General features: G+C 42.1%; 1 protein-coding gene across 1 annotated transcript in view; it reads right to left on the bottom strand.

Moving 5' to 3' along the window:
- Positions 1-19637, bottom strand: part of peak1 (pseudopodium-enriched atypical kinase 1) — a 45460-nt gene that overhangs the window by 6362 nt on the left and 19461 nt on the right. The window contains exon 3 of the mRNA XM_041837647.2: positions 10218-10984. Within this exon, the coding sequence (XP_041693581.2) occupies positions 10218-10984 (767 nt within the window). The remainder of the gene's footprint in view (positions 1-10217; positions 10985-19637) is intronic.

The raw sequence follows: 19637 nt of genomic DNA on the forward strand, positions 1-19637 counted from the left end.
GCGCTCAGAACCGAAGGTTCACCTTCCAACAGGACAATGACCCTAAGCACACAGCCAAGACAACGTAGGAGTAGCTTCGGGACAAGTCTCTGAATGTCTTTGAGTGGCCCAGCCAGAGCCCGGACTTGAACCTGATCAAACATCTCTGGAGACACCTGAAAATAGCTGTGCAGCGACGCTCCCCATCCAACCTGACAAAGCTTGAGAGGATCTGCTGAGAAGAATGGGAGAAACTCCCCAAATACAGGTGTGCCAAGCTTGTAGCGTCATACCCGAGAAGACTCCATACTGTAATCGCTGCCAAAAGTGTTTCAACAAAGTACTGAGTCAAGGGTCTGAATACTTACAGTATGTAAATGTGATATTTAAGTTTTTTATTTTCAAAAACCTGCTTTTGCTTTGTCATTATGGGGTATTGTGTGTAGCTTCATGAGGGGAAAATACAATTTAATCCATAAGGCTGTACCGTAACAAAATTAGGAAAGAGTGAAGGGGTCTGAATACTTTCCGAATGCTCAAGATCAGTAAATTTGGTTAATTGACCGTTCTTTGATAGCCTAAAGCAGGGCTGAGCATGTAAGTGGGCGAGTGTGGAGCGAGGAGCAGAGCATAATTCGAACAGCCTTCTCTCCTGCTCCAATTTCGCTCTGGGCATGATCTGCATTTTTCATTTCCTTTATCACTATTCTTTTAATTAGGCCTATTCGGTTGTCATTATTGAGCCTACCCCACCCACAGCCTATATCTAGTTTATATTCTACTTTCTAACATTAGGATATGTAGTTTCTAGTTTGAAGGACTTCAAATGCATTAACAGATGTTTTAGGTAGGCAATACATAGGCTACCGTAAAAACAATTATTTTTTGTTTTTCTTGGAATAGAAACACCATAATATAAACCAATTTAATTAATCTAAAATATCTTAAATAAATCGTAAATAACAATGAAGGCCAGTACAATAAACTTTGGTGAACTATTTACAGAAAACAAATCAGCCAGAATACCAGGATGCACAATTGCACCGCGTTTCGACTACTAACGCCTACGCACATTACATCTGAAACTGTTCGTTAGAGATTGCAACCCCTCTGTCCCCACGAAAAGTGTGTTTAGGGCTCCAGCTACGTTCATCTGGGCCTATTACACAAGCCCTTAAATCTCCAGAATGACACCTCTATAGTCATACGCCCAGGGGACAAGGGAGGTCACTGTACCAGACTACACTGTCTATAATTAAGAAGTACTCAGGCAACTGCATGATCAGACGTTCTATAAAGAGACACACTCCAAACCCCACAAAACAGCTTTTGGCTGTAATCGAACAGACTGTCAATGAGGGCATGCGCAATGGTGATATCACCAAAAGAGAACACAGATTATTGGTGCATTAAAACAGCTCCACGGTGGTAATCTGCAGTCCCTAAAATACGGTTTAATTATCTAAATCCCCTAAGGGACAGGACAAATCTTTTTTGCAAATTGCAATATCAGACCAGGTTCAGTAGAAGGCATGAAGAACTCTGCACAGCTTCAAATGCCCTGATTGGTAAATATGCCCTGAAAGTATTCAAACCCCTTGACTTTTTCCACATTTTGTTTAGTTTTTGGTCAACGATATACACAAAATACTCTTCATCAATGTATTTTTCAATTTTACGCTTTTGAAATATATTCCAATCTCCATTCTCTTCTTTATATTATGGCTATATTCCCACTAATATTCCTTTATGTAATTAAGCTTTTACATGTATATTATTCTGTCTTTATAATAATAATATTTAATTTGTAGCGCGCATTTCCCACGCTCAATGCACATGTGAAGCTTGTTGGTGTTTGCTGTGCGCAAATCATTTGATCGCTGCAGTTTAATATAATTTATTCCCTTTTATTTATGAAAAGAAGCTGATACTGGCCTTTATTATTTACAATTTGTTTAAGACATTTTAAATTAATTAAATGTTTTATATTATGGTGTTTCTATTCCAAGAAAAAACGATATAAATGTTACAGTAACCTATGTATTGCCTACCTAAAACCTCCATTTATAGTAGAAAGTAGAATATAAACTATATATAGCCTACTGTGGGTGGGGTAGGCTAAATAATGACAACTGAATAGGCCTAATTAAAAGAATAGTGATAAAGGAAACGATAAATGCTGGGCAGAGCATGCCCAGAGCTTGTGGCTGAGCAGTACCACAGGGAAATTGGAGCGGGAGAGAAGGCAGACACAATTCTTTAAATCTGCTCAAATTACGCTCTGCCCCTCGCTCCACACTTGCCCACTTATATGCGCTGCCATTCAAAAGCATCCCTGCTTTAGGCTATCAAAGAACTGCAATGAATAATCATATCAATGGATGAAAAATGGAATGCACTCACTAACTGTAAGACGCTCTGGATAAGAGCGTCTGCTAAATGACTCAAATGTAAAATGTAATGGAATCGGTGAATGAATGGCTGCAGCAACCATTACACGGTCTGACAAGCTGCATGACAAAAGAGGTCTAATTAGACAAAGAACAATTAAGTCATTCGAACGAGATACAAAGTTGTTCAAACAAGATACTAAGTGGTTCAAACAAGATAATTCCAAGACTGTACTTTTTTTTTTTTTTTTGCCTTGGGCTTCAGGGCTTCTGTATATTCATGTACTTTAATTTTTATGCTAAAGATGGTGCAATGGCTTGGGACTTTTGTGAATGCACTAGACTGGAGTACAGAGGCGTCATACACCTCATACAATATACATTAACCAAATCCAAAACGAGAGCTTTCCAAAACTTTGCAAGAAATAGCATTTCCTCTTAGGGTCCATGATCAACATATGACAACTTTTTTTGAAGAGGTCCTGATAGATCACCATCAGATTGTGAAAAACATATTTCTGTAACTTCAGTCAAAAACACATTTTTTTGTAACTTCAGCAAGCGAGAGAGAAAGAGAGAAAGAGAAAGAGAGATTCTCTATGTCTCATCCCTTTCTTCAGATGTGCATCAAATGAGCATTACTGTTCATTTCATAATATTGTGCATAGCTGGGAGAGGAGAGTCCACGCTGTCACAGGCATTGGTGGGAGCGCTTCTCTTTTCCTCATAACCCCCAGTGACACCATGTGCAGCTCACTGTCTCTCTCATTCTCCCCACTTTGATCAAAGCACACAGGGAGCAGCCATTCTCTAACAGGCCACATTCTCTGACTGCAGCATTCTGACTGAGAAATTCAAAGGAACTGAAAACAGATGTAGTGGGCAGTAATACACTGCTCAAAAAAATAAAGGGAACACTAAAATAACACATCCTAGATCTGAATGAATGAAATAATCTTATTAAATACTTTTTTCTTTACATAGTTGAATGTGCTGACAACATAATCACACAAAAATTATCAATGGAAATCAAATGTATCAACCCATGGAGGTCTGGATTTGGAGTCACCCTCAAAATTAAAGTGGAAAACCACACTACAGGCTGATCCAACTTTGATGTAATGTCCTTAAAACAAGTCAAAATGAGACTCAGTAGTGTGTGTGGCCTCCACGTGCCTGTATGACCTCCCTACAACGCCTGGGCATGCTCCTGATGAGGTGGCAGATGGTCTCCTGAGGGATCTCCTCCCAGACCTGGACTAAAGCATCCGCCAACTCCTGGACAGTCTGTGGTGCAATGTGGCGTTGGTGGATGGAGCGAGACATGATATCCCAGATGTGCTCAATTGGATTCAGGTCTGGGAGACGGCGGGCCAGTCCATAGCATCAATGCCTTCCTCTTGCAGGAACTGCTGACACACTCCAGCCACATGAGGTCTAGCATTGTCTTGCATTAGGAGGAACCCAGGGCCAACCGCACCAGCATATGGTCTCACAAGGGGTCTGAGGATCTCATCTCGGTACCTAATGGCAGTCAGGCTACTTATGGCGAGCACATGGAGGGCTGTGCGGCCCCCCCAAAGAAATGCCACCCCACACTATGACTGACCCAACGCCAAACCGGTCATGCTGGAGGATGTTGCAGGGCAGCAGAACGTTCTCCACGGCGTCTCCAGACTCTGTCACATCTGTCACATGTGCTCAGTGTGAACCTGCTTTCATCTGTGAAGAGCACAGGGCGCCAGTGGCGAATTTGCTAATCTTGGTGTTCTCTGGCAAATGCCAAACGTCCTGCACGGTGTTGGGCTGTAAGCACAACCCCCACCTGTGGACGTCGGGCCCTCATACCACCCTCATGGAGTCTGTTTCTGACCGTTTGAGCAGACACATGCACATTTGTGGCCTGCTGGAGGTCATTTTGCAGGGCTCTGGCAGTGCTCCTCCTGCTCCTCCTTGCACAAAGACGGAGGTAGCAGTCCTGCTGCTGGGTTGTTGCCCTCCTACGGCCTCCTCCACGTCTCCTGATGTACTGGCCTGTCTCCTGGTAGCGCCTCCATGCTCTGGACACTACGCTGACAGACACAGCAAACCTTCTTGCAACAGCTCGCATTGATGTGCCATCCTGGATGAGCTGCACTACCTGAGCCACTTGTGTGGGTTGTAGACTCCGTCTCATGCTACCACTAGAGTGAAAGCACCGCCAGCATTCAAAAGTGACCAAAACATCAGCCAGGAAGCATAGGAACTGAGAAGTGGTCTGTGGTCACCACCTGCAAAACCAGTCCTTTATTGGGGGGTGTCTTGCTAATTGCCTATAATTTCCACCTGTTGTCTATTCCATTTGCACAACAGCATGTGAAATGTATTGTCAATCAGTGTTGCTTCCTAAGTGGACAGTTTGATTTCACAGAAGTGTGATTGACTTGGAGTTACATTGTGTTGTTTAAGTGTTCCCTTAATTTTTTTGAGCAGTGTATATTTGACATGTGTATATACAGTATATATGATATTATAAATGCCTCTCATGCTAGTAATAAGACTAAGCAATTAGCCTATTAAAAGGTTTATCTGACTCCATAAAGATGATTTAGCAATATGCAAGAACACTATAGTCGAGTTACAGTAATAGGCAATCAAGAAATGTCTGAGAATGGAATTATTTAATTACTTTGTCAAATGAATGGATTCACATACAAGGCATAAAGCTTAAATTACAAGGCAATACTGACATTAACAAAGCATAATTCTAGGCATATTAATCCTAAAGTTAAATTAGAAGACAAAGCATGAACAAAGAGATGCCTATTAGACAAGAGGCCTAGAAGCCTAGGAAATGAGAATGGCGGCAGGTAGCTTAGTGGTTAAGAGCGTTGTGCCAGTAACCTAAAGGTCGCTGGTTCTAATCCCCGAGCCGACTAGGTGAAAAATCTGTTGATGTGCCCTTGAGCAAGGCACTTAACCCTAATTGCTCCTGTAAGTCGCTCTGGATAAGAGCGTCTGCTAAATGACTAAAAATGTAAATGTAAAATCTATTATACAACCTTCCTCCATGGACTGGATACAGGATAAGAGAGAACAAAGGCATTTCATTCCATTTAAACATCTGAAGGTGTAACCTTTCAACCCAAAACCAACCACTATTGACCAATCAAACGTTTACAGTAACCTAAACACTCCCAGGCCCTATCTCCATAGGGTGTCACAGCATTTAAGAGCTTGTGTGGGGGATTAGACAAATGTAAATAACACAGAATTCCTGAGGACAATAAAACCTCAGAGTAATTTAGAGTTCACCCTGTACAAATACAAGTTACCACAGAGATCATACATCCATATAGATAGCATCAGAGTTCTCCTCAGTGAACAAGTTTCAGAAAGAATAATGATATAGTATTCATGTTTGGTATCTATCACTCATTCAATAGTCAGTCCTCTGGAGACTGTAACAGAGATACATTTTGGCCCCTCAGAGGGGGAAAGCCTGACTAGTCCTTGGGCATTGTCCTTTGTTTCTGGACCATTTGCCATGCAGCTCCAGGTGACCGAGAACACATAAATTAGGGTGGAGCCTACACAGATACTATATGGCACTAAACAAGGAGAAATATAGGACAGTATAACCCTTGGGCTTTCAGTTGTACTATAGTTGCATAATAGTTTTATTTCATATTGGTGAGCTGTTACTGGATGGTTATTACAATAACAAATTAATGTTGTGGCGCTGTCAAAAATCTAAACTCCAGAAACCTCTGAATTTGTCATTGAGAAAAAATATTTTTGACTTTACAGGTTGATGAGGTGTTTAAATTTTAACATTGTGGCTATTTTGGTTTAATCAAAGTTAGTCTAAAAGTTTGCCTACTTGGGAAATAGGACAACAAACCTAGAAGTGCACATTGATGACTAAACTAAAACAGAATGGACATACTTAAAACTTAATCTAAATGGTAATAGGAATTCGTTGTCCATCCTTTGAACTGAAAATAATAGGTATGAGTGACCATGACAGTTCTATATAGCCTAGCACTTTATTTCTTTACTTTATTTCTTTACTTTCCTCATCATCTTTGTTATGAAATGATGAGAGTCAATGTGACAGTTTATTTGCACCCACAGTGTTATGTGAACTGCGAATTGATTCAATGCTAGAAATAGCCACTCCCACCGTCAGTGGTACACTTCTCTGTGAGAATAAGGCAATATAACAAACCAGGGTTGGGATCAAATTATTATAATAAATGCATACTGCATTGAAATTCAATTTGAATTTGATTTGCCTAGTTGAATTAATTCAAAAATTGACTTAAATGGAATTGAGTGATTTTTCCCCAAGGATGTTAAATTGAAATATTGAAAGTATAGAGCTATCAGAAGCCTAACCTTGAAATAGAAATTGCTTTCCAAAAACCTTGGAGATATGACAATCTCCCGCAAATCTGTGAGAAGCTGACTGACTGCGAATAATAAACAAGCTGTTAAATAGTCATGACACAAACGCATAAACAGATCTATTTTGTTGATGTGTTGGGGGAGCCGAGAGAGCCATCTTCCTGCACACAACTGGGGCACATTGATATGATGGAGGGTGGAAATATTTTTAATTGGGTCGCTCGGCTATTATGACTGCATGTGGATGCTCTTGTTTGGCTTATTTCTCGGGGAAAGCGTCCAGGAAAACCACTCCTTCTCTTGAGCCTGCCCTTAACGTGGAGAGAAGGCTTTGAAGTGCTGTGTGGAGCGCTGAGGGATTTTCTGCCATGTAAATAATGCAGCCCCTATGAGCCTTCAGAAAGTATTCATACCCCTTGACTTATTCCACGTTGTTGTGTTACAGCCTGAATTCAAAATGGATTCAATAAAAAAAAATGCTCACCCATCTACACACAATACTCCATAATGACAGTGAAAACATGTTTTTAGAAATGTTTGCAAATTTAGTGAAAATAAAAGACAGAAATATCTCATTTACAAAGGTATTCACACCCCTGAGTCAATACATGTTAGAATCACCTTTGGCAGCGATTACAGCTGTGAGTTCATCTGGGTAAGTCTCTAAGAGCTTTGCACACCTGGATTTTCAAAACTTTCACATTATTATTTTAGCAATTCTTAAAGCTCTGTAAAGTTGGTTGTTGATCATTGCTAGGCAGCCATTTCCAAGTCCTGCCATATATTTTCAAGCCGATTTAAGTTAAAACTAGGCCACTCAGAAACATTAAATGTCATCTTGGTAAGCAACTCCAGTGTAGATTTGGCCTTGTGTTTTAGGTTATTGACCTGCTGAAAGGTGAATGTCTCCCAGTGTCTGTTGGAAAGCAGACTAAACCAGGTTTTCCTTTAGGATTTTGCCTGTGCTAAGCTCTATTCCGTTTCTAAAAAACTCTCTTTGCCGATCACAAGCATACCCATAACATGATGCAGTCACCACCATGCTTAAAAATATGAAGAGTGGTACTCAGTGATGTGTTGTGTTGGATTTGCCCCAAACATAACGCTTTGTATTCAGGACATGAAGTTAATTTCTTTGCCATATTTTTGGCAGTTTTACTTTAGTGCCTTATTGCAAACAGGATGCATGTTTTGGAATATTTGTATTCTGTACAGACTTCCTTCTTTTCACTCCTTCATTTAGGTTAGTATTGTGGAGTAACTACAATGATGTTGATCCCATCCTCAATTTTATCCTATCACAGCCATTAAACTCTAAACTGTTTTAAAGTCACCATTGGCCTAATGGTGAAATCCCTAAACGGTTTCCTTCCTCTCTGGCAACTGAGTTAGGAAGGATGCCTCTATCTTTGTAGTGACTGGGTGTATTGATTCACCATCCAAAGTGTTATTACTAACTATACCATGCTCAATGTCTGCATATTTTTTTTTTTTACCAATCTACCAATAGGTGCCCTTTGCGAGGGATTGGAAAACATCCCTGGTCTTTGTGGTTGAATCTGTGTTTGATAATTGTATGGGGTACAGAGATGAGGTAGTCATTCAAAAATCATGTTAAACACTGTTATTGCACACAGTGAGTCCATGCAACTTAATATGTGACTTGTTAAGCAAATGTTTACTCCTGAACTTATTTAGGCTTGCCATAACAAAGGGGTTGAATACTAATGAAACGTCCTGTCACTAGGGACCCCAGCTGTCAATCAACCAGATCAATCCACATTGCTCTCTCTCGCTCTACTGCAGGGATTCCCAAACTCGTTTCTCAGGACCCCAAGGGGTGCACGTTTTGGTTTTTGCCCTAGCACTACACAGCTGATTCAAATAATCAACTAATCATCTGGGATAATTTGAATCAGATGTGTAGTAATAATAATAATAATAATAATTGGTCATTTAGCAGACGCTCTTATCCAGAGCGACTTACAGGAGCAATTAGAGTTAAGTGCCTTGCTCAAGGGCACATCGACAGATGTTTCACCTAGTGGGCTCGGGGATTAGAACCAGCGACCTTTCGGTTACTGGCACAATGCTCTTAACCACTAAGCTACCTGCCGCCCATAGTAGTGTTAGGGCAAAAACTAAAATGTGCACCCCTTGGGGTCCCGAGGACCAAGTTTGGGAAACACTGCTCTACTGGATGTAAACGTAACGTAAAGTTTTGGTCCCATGTTTCATGAGCTGAAATAAAAGATCCCAGAATTTTTCCATAAGCACAAAAAGCTTATTTCTCTCAAATGTTGTGCACAAATTAGTTTACATCCCTGTTAGTGAACATTTCTCCTTTGCCAAGATAATCCATCCACCTGACTAAACAAGAAGCTGACTAAACAGCATGATCATTACACAGGTACACCTTTTGCTGGGGACAATAAATGCCACTAAAATGTGCAGTTTTGTCACAGATGCCTCAAGTTTTGAGGGAGCGTGCAATTGGCATGCTGACTGCAGGAATGTCCACCTGAGCTGTTGCCAGATAATTGAATGTTAATTTCTTTACCATAAGCTGCCTCCAACATCATTTTAGAGAATTTAGCAATACGTCCAACCGGCCTCACAACCGCAGACCACTTGTAACCATGCCAGCCTAGGACCTCCACATCCGGCTTCTTCACCTGTGGGATCGTCTGAGACCAGCCACCCGGACAGCTGATGAAACTGAGGAGTATTTCTGTCTGTAATAAAGCCCTTTTGTGGGGAAAAACTCATTTTGATTGGCTGGGCCTGGCTCCCCAGTGGATGGGCCTGGCTCCCAAGTGGGTGGGCCTATGCCCTCCCAGGTCCACCCATGGCTGCACCCCTGCCCAGTCATGTGAAATCTATAGATTAGGGCCTAACTAATTTATTTCAATTGACTGATTCCCTACATGAACCGTAACTCAGTAAAATCGTTGAAATTGTTGCATGTTGCGTTTATATTTTTGTTCAGTATAGATTATGCATGTATGAACTACACATTGACACATCCAGATCAAAGCGGGAGGTTTAAAAAATACTTACTAGTTGCCAAAGTTCCGGAACATGTCTTTCACTGAGTGCTATGTGATAGTTACTATAATAAAATGGTGCCCTTGGTAATATTTTATTTTCTAAGCTAAGAAATTCTGACTTCAGAGGGAGGGTGGTTGAGAGAGGACAGAGCTGGCGACTTCCAAGAGACACGCTGGACTCAGTGCCCAACAGGTTTAAGCTAGATTATTTAGAAGACTTTTCATGAATAAGTGAAGATTAAAAAATATATATATATACATTTGGTGAACATTTTATTAAAGATAGCTGCTCTCTTGAATCTCAAAGAGATGTCACAATATTTATTTTGATCTTAATATAAATCACCCAGAAATATGAAATTATTTTATTAGAGTGCAAAGGCCTCCTTTTGAAACCTTTTGGTCATACCTTGATGGCGTAGTTGACCAACGGATCCTTGGCGTAGGAGGCAGTGTAGTAAACAGAGTCTCCGGCTTCGCAGCAGGGCTTCCCTGTGGTCAGCCTGAAGTGCGACCAGCTGTCCGTGCCAAAGCGCAGGTGGTCCTTCTGCCCGGCCATGAAGCGGTCCTCGCACTTCCCTGCCAGCTTCCTCAGCGTGTCCGTGTGCAGCCCCCGGATGCGACCCACCACCTCCTCCCAGCTGTCCATGCCCTTGTAGAGGGCATGCCTCTGGGGCTTGCTGCTCCCTCCACCCCCATCCCCCCTGCCCGTGGTCCGGGCCTTGCCCGCCAGGGACTCTGCACTGTGGCAGCCCCGCCGCTCCCTCCCCGTGGTGGCGCAGGGTGCCGAGGCCAGGCACGACAGGCTGTTGGCCCCTCGGCCCTTGTTGACAGCTACCACTGGTCTCTCCAGGGAGTCCCCACTCTCCTGGTCATGAAGGCGGGCCTCGGAGCTGAGCGAGGAGCTATGGCTGCCCGTCTCCCACGTGGAGTCCATGTCATACAGGGGGTTGGCCACGCTCAGGTTGGTACCCCCGGGTTTCGCCTCACGCTTGGGCCTCAGCGGCAGCTCCTTTCCCAGGCTGGAGGTCTCGGTGCTGGGGCGGGCTACCGACTTCTTGGGCAGCGGGGGCGGAGTGGCTTTGGAGGCCTCTTCGTCCAAGTCGGCCACGGTGTCGTCCGAAGCCTTGATGTTCCGTGGGTGCTTCAGCGGGATCATGTTGGCTCTGGATTGACCTGCGAAAGGAAAGAGAGATTACAACAACCCACGTTTCAAACATCAACAGTTCATCATCACCAAGTCATTGAGTCAAAGGTTTCCCCTGTATAGAGAACCTAAGACATTGACAACCTTATTTCTCTGACTGTATTCTCATACTTTAGTTCTTATGTACAGTAGCTACATATGCTGCCTAGTTCCTCCCTGCGATAGGTCCTGGGGCAAATTCAGGACACCAACCAGAACAGAACAGCTGGTAGTAAGTATGTCCAACTAGCTGCCATGTGGTTTGAAAATAAATCTCTCCTCAAGTGGTTTTCAGGGAGGCTTAAGGAGGCACTTGGAAAGTGATTTTGTCAGCAGGCTTTAGTTAACAGTGCCCTAATTTTGTCCACCATGGCAGAAATCCCTAGATCCCTCAAGCTTTTCTCCAGAGTGGGGGTTTGGTGGGGGTCCACAGTCAGGGTGAAAAGGACCACAGAAAACTCACACAGCTTGAGTGACGGGAATTAAACAGCATTAAGAATAACAATTGTGTCACTCATCGGAGAAAGTGTATTGTAGACTTTGATGCAAACACTTCAGGGAACTGTAAAAAAAGAAGAAAAACAAGTTGTAGGCTAGTCCTTGTTCTGAATCCCTTCTCATCTTCCTTGGACCTTTTGGTTAGGCCTGGAATTTCATTTCATTAAACACTGCATGAGATTTCCTGATGTTAAAACTGAAAACATATGTTAGTATACACCAATCCAAAATACTCTTGGCTGCCTTATCATTTAAATGCTAAATAGGCTAGCAAAAATCGGAATATCGCCTGAAGGGAATAAAGCCTTCTTTCACTCATGTGCAAGAATCTGTCCAAGACTGGGTGGCCTGTATCCATCATCTTGTCTAAGAACCAAGATATGGAGTAATGAGGATCAGATAGAAATGAGAGGCACTTAACATAAAATAGGAAAATAAGAGTATTTAACATTTTCCCGCTAAAGAAAACAATCATTAGCCTAATCCACATGTATGAATGACCCTGCCACTAATGCTCTTGCTGCTACTTTCACTTGGAAAAACCTCCTGAAACGTGTACACACACACACCAACGATTTTCGGATCAATGTACAGTAGCAGTGTTTCAATCAGTTCCTGGAGGACCCCCCAGGGGCTGCATATTTTTGTTTTAGCCCAGCACTAACCCATATGATTAAACTAAGTTAAACACTGAGCATTTGATAAGTTGAATCAGGTGCGCTGGGCTGGAACAAATATGTGCTATTGACACTGTACTAGGCCAAAAGTGAAAATGGCTGTAAGTGACCTATATATAGATTTAGGCCTATAGCACTGGGCTCTCCAGCTGCAAGGTCACATGATGCTTCTGCTTCTTGGAGAGTCTACATCACAAACTCAGGAGGGACTGCTCTGCTATTGCCCAAGCCTAGCTATATGAATCACTGGTGTGTGTGTGTGTGTGTGTGTGTGTGTGTGTGTGTGTGTGTGTGTGTGTGTGTGTGTGTGTGTGTGTGTGTGTGTGTGTGTGTGTGTGTTTGTGTGTGTATGCATGTGTGAATTTGAAGGAGAATGTGAGTGAGTGTGTGTGTTTGTGGGTCTGTGTGATGGTGCATGTGAGAGTGTGCGAGGGTGGTGTAGGCTAACACTTGCAGTGCTGTAACAGTGCATGCAGATCTGGTACGTGATGTGTGTGTTAAATTAAAGTGTGTGTGCATCAGACTGTGATATATTTTCACCCTCGCCATGCTCGTCTTCTCACACTGCAGGACTTAACAGTTACGACAATCTTAAATGGATCCAAGCATCCGGGTAATAGATTCTAGATTGGATTGTTTTATGGATGGCTTGAGAAGGCAATGGACATTACTCCAGAGGGTAGTACAAAGCATACACATATATACACTACCAGTTAAAAGTTTGGACACATCTACTCATTCAAGGGTTTTTCTTTATTTTTACATTGTAGAATAATAGTGAAGACATCAAAACTATGAAATAACACATATGGAATCATGTAGTAACCAAAAAAGTGTTAAACAAATCAAAATATATTTGAGATTCTTCAAATAGCCATCCTTTGCCTTGATGACAGCTTTGCACAATCTTGTCATTCTCTCAACCAGCTTCATGAGGTAGTCACCTCAAATGCATTTCAATGAACAGGTGTGCCTTCTTAAAAGGAATGTATTTCCTTCTTAATGCGTTTGAGCCAATCAGTTGTGTTGTGACAAGGTAGGGGGGTATACAGAAGATAGCCCTATTTGGTAAAAGACCAAGTCCGTATTATGGCAAGAACAGCTCAAATAAGCAAAGAGAAACGACAGTCCATCATTATTTTAAGACATGAAGGTCAGTCAATACGGAAAGTTTCAAGAACTTTGAAAGTTTCTTCAAGTGCCACATAAACCATCAAGCACTATCATGAAACTGGCTCTCATGAGGACCGCCACAGGAATGGAAGACCCAGAGATACCTCTGCTGCAGACGATAAGTTCATTAGAGTTACCAGCCTCAGAAATTGCAGCCCAAATAAATGCTTCACAGTGTTCTAATTAAAGACACATCTCAACATCAACTGTTCAGAGGAGACTGCATGAATCAGGCCTTCATGGTCGAATTGCTGCAAAGAAACCACTACTAAAGGACACCAATAAGAAGAAGAGACCTGCTTGGGCCAAGAAACACAAGTAATGGGCATTAGACCGGTGGAAATGTGTCCTTTGGTCTGGAGTCCAAATTGGAGATTTTTGCGGTACTTAGACACGGTGTGGGTGAACGTATGATCTCCGCAGTCAGAACACCACTCTCAAAGGCTCTAAGTACCGTAGACATTTTCAAATGACCCAACCCTATGGCAATGTTAAAAGTTAATGATATGCCCACTGCCCATATGCTGTTTGTATACATTAAAAGGTGGCTGGACCATCCACTCTGACATTAAACATTAAAAAGCAACGTCATAGCTTCAAATGGCTATTTGCGTGTGGAATCGTTACAGAAAGGCATCTTTAATCGTTACGTAAGTGTCTTGGAGAGTTAGGTACCAGGACAGAGCCAACTAACTAGGCCTTTTGACTCAACGGTCATGGTCACATGGGAAAAGCTGCAGTCCAAATCCTCTACAAATCTACCCTGGATTAAAGGCTAATTGCGTTTAATTTCCTTTATAAATCCAAACGTGGCATAATTTCTGCAAAAGCTTTTTTTTTTTAATATACACTCCCATACATATTTATTTAGACAGTGAAGCTAAAACTTGTAATTTGGCGCTATACTCCAGCATTTTGGAATTGAGGTAAAAAAAACAACATATGAGGAGTGGGGCCTCCCGAGTGGCGCAGAGGTCTGAGCAGTCATGTTTCGGAGGACGCATGTCTCGACCTTCGCCTCTCCCTTCGCCTCTCCTGAGCCCATTGCAGTGACGAGACAAGGTCTTAACTACCAATTGGATATCACGAAATAGTGGAGAAAATGTGGTCAATAAAAATTAGTTTTTTAAAAACTTTTATTTGAGGGTATTTTCATGCATATCTGTTTTACCATTTAGAAATGAAAACATATTTATTTTTCTATTCCCCCCATTTGAATGTGTCATAAGTATTTGGACAAATTCACTTATAGTGTATTAAAGTAGTCAAACATTTAGTATTTTGGTCCCATATTCCTACAGTAGCACCCATTTGCAGTTTGTTTTGGTTGTGTTTCAGATTATGTTGTGTCCAATAGAAATGAATGGTAAATAATGTATTGTGTCATTTAGGAGTCCATTTTATTGTTAATAAGAATATGTCTATGAACATTAACTCTTTACACTCATACCCTCATTCGGGTTGAAAATGGCAGATTTGGACACTGATAAACGCCTAAATTGGAAGGCAATGGCTGTACAGTAATATGCTATACATGACATCAGAGCTCAAGGTCTCCGCTTCACAGCGTAGTATTGGAATTGACTGACAGCGGTTCTGAACTTGAGCACCGCACGTGACAAGAAGTTGCCCCCATCGCTCCCGTTAATTGGCCAACTTTTTTTGCAAATGTTTTGTTGTCAGAGTGAGAGAAATGCTGTAAATAAAGGAGAGTCGATGTATTTTGAAAGATGAGACGTTGAGGATTATAATAAATACCGCTTTGATGTCATACAAGCAAGCCGAAACACCTGCGAGTCCAAATGTGCACTTCACATTTCCATATCATAAAACTAATGTAATATACACTACCAGTCAAAAGTTTGGACACACCTACTCATTCAAGGGTTTTTCTTTATTTTTTACTATTTTGAACATTGTAGAATAATAGTGAAGACATCAAAACTATGAAATAACACAAAAAATATTTTCTATTTGAGATTCTTCAAATAGCCACCCTTTGCCTTGATGACAACTTTGCACACTCTTGGCATTCTCTCAACCAGCTTCATGAGGTAGTCACCTGGAATGCATTTCAATTAACAGGTGTGCCTTCTTAAAAGTTAATTTGTGGAATTTCTTTCCTTCTTGAGTCAATCAGTTGTGTTATGACAGGGGGGGACAGGGTATACAGAAGATAGCCCTATTTGGTAAAATACTAAGTCCATATTATGGCAAGAACAACTCAAATAAGCAAGAATAAACGACAGTCCATCATTACTTTAAGACATGAAGGTCAGTCAATACGGAAGATTTCAAGAACTTTGAAAGTTTTTTCAAGTGCAGTTGCAAAAACCATCAAGCGCTATGATGAAACTGGCTCTCATGAGGACCGCCACAGGAATGGAAGACCCAGAGTTACCTCTGCTGCAGAGGATACGTTCATTACAGTTACCAGCCTCAGAAATTGCAGCCCAAATAAATGCTACACAGAGTTCAAGTCACAGACACATCTCAATATCAACTGTTCAGAGGGGACTGTGTGAATCAGGCCTTCACGGTCGATTTCCTTTAAATTGTTTTACTTGGGTCAAACGTTTCGGGTAGCCTTCCACAAGCTTCCCACAATAAGTTGGGTGAATTTTGGCCCATTCCTCCTGACAGAGCTGGTGTAACTGAGTCAAGTTTGTAGGTCTCCTTGATCGCACACACTTTTTTAGTTCTGCCCACAAATTTTCTATAGGATTGAGGTCAGGGCTTTGTGATGGCCACTCCAATACCTTGACTTTGTTGTCCTTAAGTCATTTTGCCACAACTTTGGAAGTATGCTTGGGGTCATTGTCCATTTGCGACCAAGCTTTAACTTCCTGACTGATGTCTTGACTCTCACCATTAACAATAACATTTTGGGGGGGGGTATATTTATGCATCCGTAACTTTCTCACTCATCATTATTAACGATTAATTCCTGTTTATACATAATCATGGTAGCATCTACATTAATGTAGAAGTGTTTAGAAACATATTCTATTCTTATTTACAATAAAAGTGACTCCAAAATGCATGAAGCCTTTTTGCAGAGTATTTTTCAACTTCCCACTGCATGAGAATTGATTACTGAGATGCTACAGTGCCCATAATCAATGCACAACAGAAGCCCAACAGTATTTTGATCGATAATTCTATAAGAGTCTAAGGGCCCGGGCTGGGTTTCCACTAACCTTACATATGGAATTGTTTTAAGATGGTCATACCAAGGATCATTTAGCTATTTGATTTAGAATTGTAGGACCACTGTAGGTATACTTTTTATTATTTGATGAAACATTGAAATTGTCCTTACTGCTATTAGCCAATAGAAACATATGGAATAACAGATTCATCCATGGAAAAACAGATAGTCAAAAAATAAATCAAAAGGAAGTATGTTTTGAAGTGTCTGTCGTATATCTGAGAGATATAAGAAAGCTCAGGAAATAAAACATGTTTTGCGTGTAATGACATGTAAAACTTTGACGTGGAAATGCCCTATTCACTTCCATTCATTTTTCGAACACCATCGTGTTCGTGAGAGTCTCATCTTTCCATAGAGGGGTAATATTAGTGTGTAGCCCAAACCGTTCGGACACTACATACGTTTTTGTGTTTTTATAATTTTTTATTGGTCGCGTTTAGCAGATGTTATAGCGGACACAGCAAAATGCTTACGTTACTAGCTCCTAACAACACAGTAAAATGTCAAACAAGTACACAAATAATTCCTCTCCCCAAAATCTTTTTTATAAAGAAATGTCGGAACGAATCCAATTAACAACCCAATAACACAGTCTTTTCGGCTCTAGGTAGTAATACAATCTGAGCAAATAAAATGTCCCTTCTATTCTATGAGGCACACTGGTTTCTACAGGAGGAGACAAATGCTGTGCAGCAGAGAGGTTTTAACTTTGGCTAATCACCATTGCAAAGTGATAACCCAGTCTCTTTCCATAACCAACCACAATACTGGCACGCTTTGTCATTGCTTGGCTACTGAGAGATATATATATCAATATATCAAGGAGAGGAGGGGAGAGTATAGATAGAAAAAAAGAGAGTAGGTGATAATGAAAGAGGAGTCGAGAGATAGACAGGAGAGAGGAGGAGAGAGGAGAGGGTGAGAGCGGAGAGGGTGAGAGAGGAGGAGAGGGTGATGTGTGGATAGGAGAGGGTAAGAGAGGAGGAGAGGGTGAGAGAGGAGAGGGTGAGAGAGGAGGAGAGGGTGATGTGTGGAGAGGAGAGGGTAAGAGAGGAGGAGAGGGTGAGAGAGGAGTGGTGGTGGAAGAGAGAGAAGAGGTGAGCAGCAGAGAAGAGGAGGAAGGTAAAGGAATGAGAGATGAGGAGTGAGTAGGAGAGGTGGAAGGATGAGGAGGGTGGGGAGTTCGAATGAGAGAGAAATAATGAATAAAAAACACAAAAATATCAAATGAGAAGAAAGAGAACTCCCTACCTCGATCCTGCTAATATCGCTGAGTCAAAGTTGTGAGAAGAAGAAGAGCAAGAAAGCCGGGCTCAGTGGGGCAGCGAGGGGTGTGCTCTCCCTGTTCGCCTCCCTGAAAATTCCTGCTGCGACACTCATGCCAACAGGCAGGACGCCCCTGCTCTACTTCTTATTCTGCTTCTCATTTTGATAGAAAGGGGAGGGTGTGTGCGAGAGTGTAAGAAGGTGCGTGTGCATGTGTGCGTGTTTGGGGAAAGAGAGAATCAATGTCATTCTTTCAACTTCAGAGACACAGAACAGGAGGCAGGAATTTCAAAAAGAAAGAGCCCTATCCATTTCCTTTGAAAGTGTAAGATTTCTGGACTGCTCATTCAGGGCATATCATAGCATGCATGGTATGGCATGGGTCAGCACAGTTCAGCACAGCCCAGCATAGCCCTATACAGCCAATGTCTGCCGAACATAGCACAGTATGACATGGCATAGGCCAGCACAGTTCAACACAATCCCCCTCATCTGTTCCCATCTCAATATTCAAATTGGACTGCACTGAAGTCACATGCCAGGCTGCCCTCACAAAATAGGTTTCTAACTTCAAAGGTCTTTCCTGGTTAAATAAAGGTTAAATAAATATGAAAGCAAATTCAAGAAAGGCTTCCATTCATTTTGCTTGCACCCATCTATCACCTATCCTGTTTTCTGATCAGTGCAGTTTAAGGACAGAAAATCACTCAGTCATCTTACCTACAGCAAGTGAAAAATAAACTTGATCGTTCCTTCTCCGTCATCTCACACTCTCACTAACTAACACGTACACTCTCCCTCTCTCCCTCATTAGCTGTTAGTTGGAGCAGGATGTAACTAGGTGCTCATCATTTAGTCACACAGAGCGCTTTCATCACTTTCAGGACACACACCACTGCACTTTCATGACACACACCACTGCCTCACACACACATACCACTTGACAGCGATGAGAGCCATCCACACACACACACACAGAGCCCTGATGATCTGAAAGCCTCTCACGCAGCAGTCCTTCATGATCAAAGCGACCGCGCTCTCCATTTGGGCGACCGATCCGGGCTTCCCAACTGCCTTCAAACAGCAACTCTAAAGAGCTGTAATGTGCATGTCATTACATCGACATCTTCTCTACAAGGTTCTGATCTGATATGCAAGTGATGATGAGGAATATGTAATGGATCAGTCACTCCGAGTCAACCAGCCCTAACAGGGGCGCAGTCCTGAAATGTAACTTCCGCTGCGCATTGCTGAGCAATAGCCTTTGATGAGTGATCCAGCAGGCTTCAATACAAAGCACAGTGACAGGGAAGTGGTCAGAGAGAGAGCCAGTAAGATACACTACATGACCAAAAGTATGTAGACACCTGTTCGTCGAACATCTCATTCCAAATTCATTGGCATTATTATGGCGTTGGTCCCCCCCCCCCCTTTCTGCTATAACAGTCTCCACTCTTCGGGGAAGGCTTTCCACTAGATGTTGGAACATTGCTGCGGGGACTTGCTTCCAATTCAGCCACAAGAGCATTAGTGAGGTCGGGCACTGATGTTGGGCGATTAGGCCTGGCTCGCAGTCGCCGTTCCAATCCATTCCAAAGGTGTTCAATGGGGTTGAGGTCAGGGCTCTGTTCTTCCACATCAATCTCGACAAAACATTTTTGTATGGACCTCGCTTTGTGCATGGGGGCATTGTCATGCTGAAACAGGAAAGGGCCTTCCCCAAACTGTTGCCACAAAGTTGGAAGCACAGAATCGTCTAGAATGTCATTGTATGCTGTAGCATTAAGATTTCTCTTCACTGGAACTAAGGGGCTT

This window comes from Coregonus clupeaformis, chromosome 19 (genome assembly GCF_020615455.1).
Source record: "Coregonus clupeaformis isolate EN_2021a chromosome 19, ASM2061545v1, whole genome shotgun sequence".
NCBI classification, from domain to species: domain Eukaryota; kingdom Metazoa; phylum Chordata; class Actinopteri; order Salmoniformes; family Salmonidae; genus Coregonus; species Coregonus clupeaformis.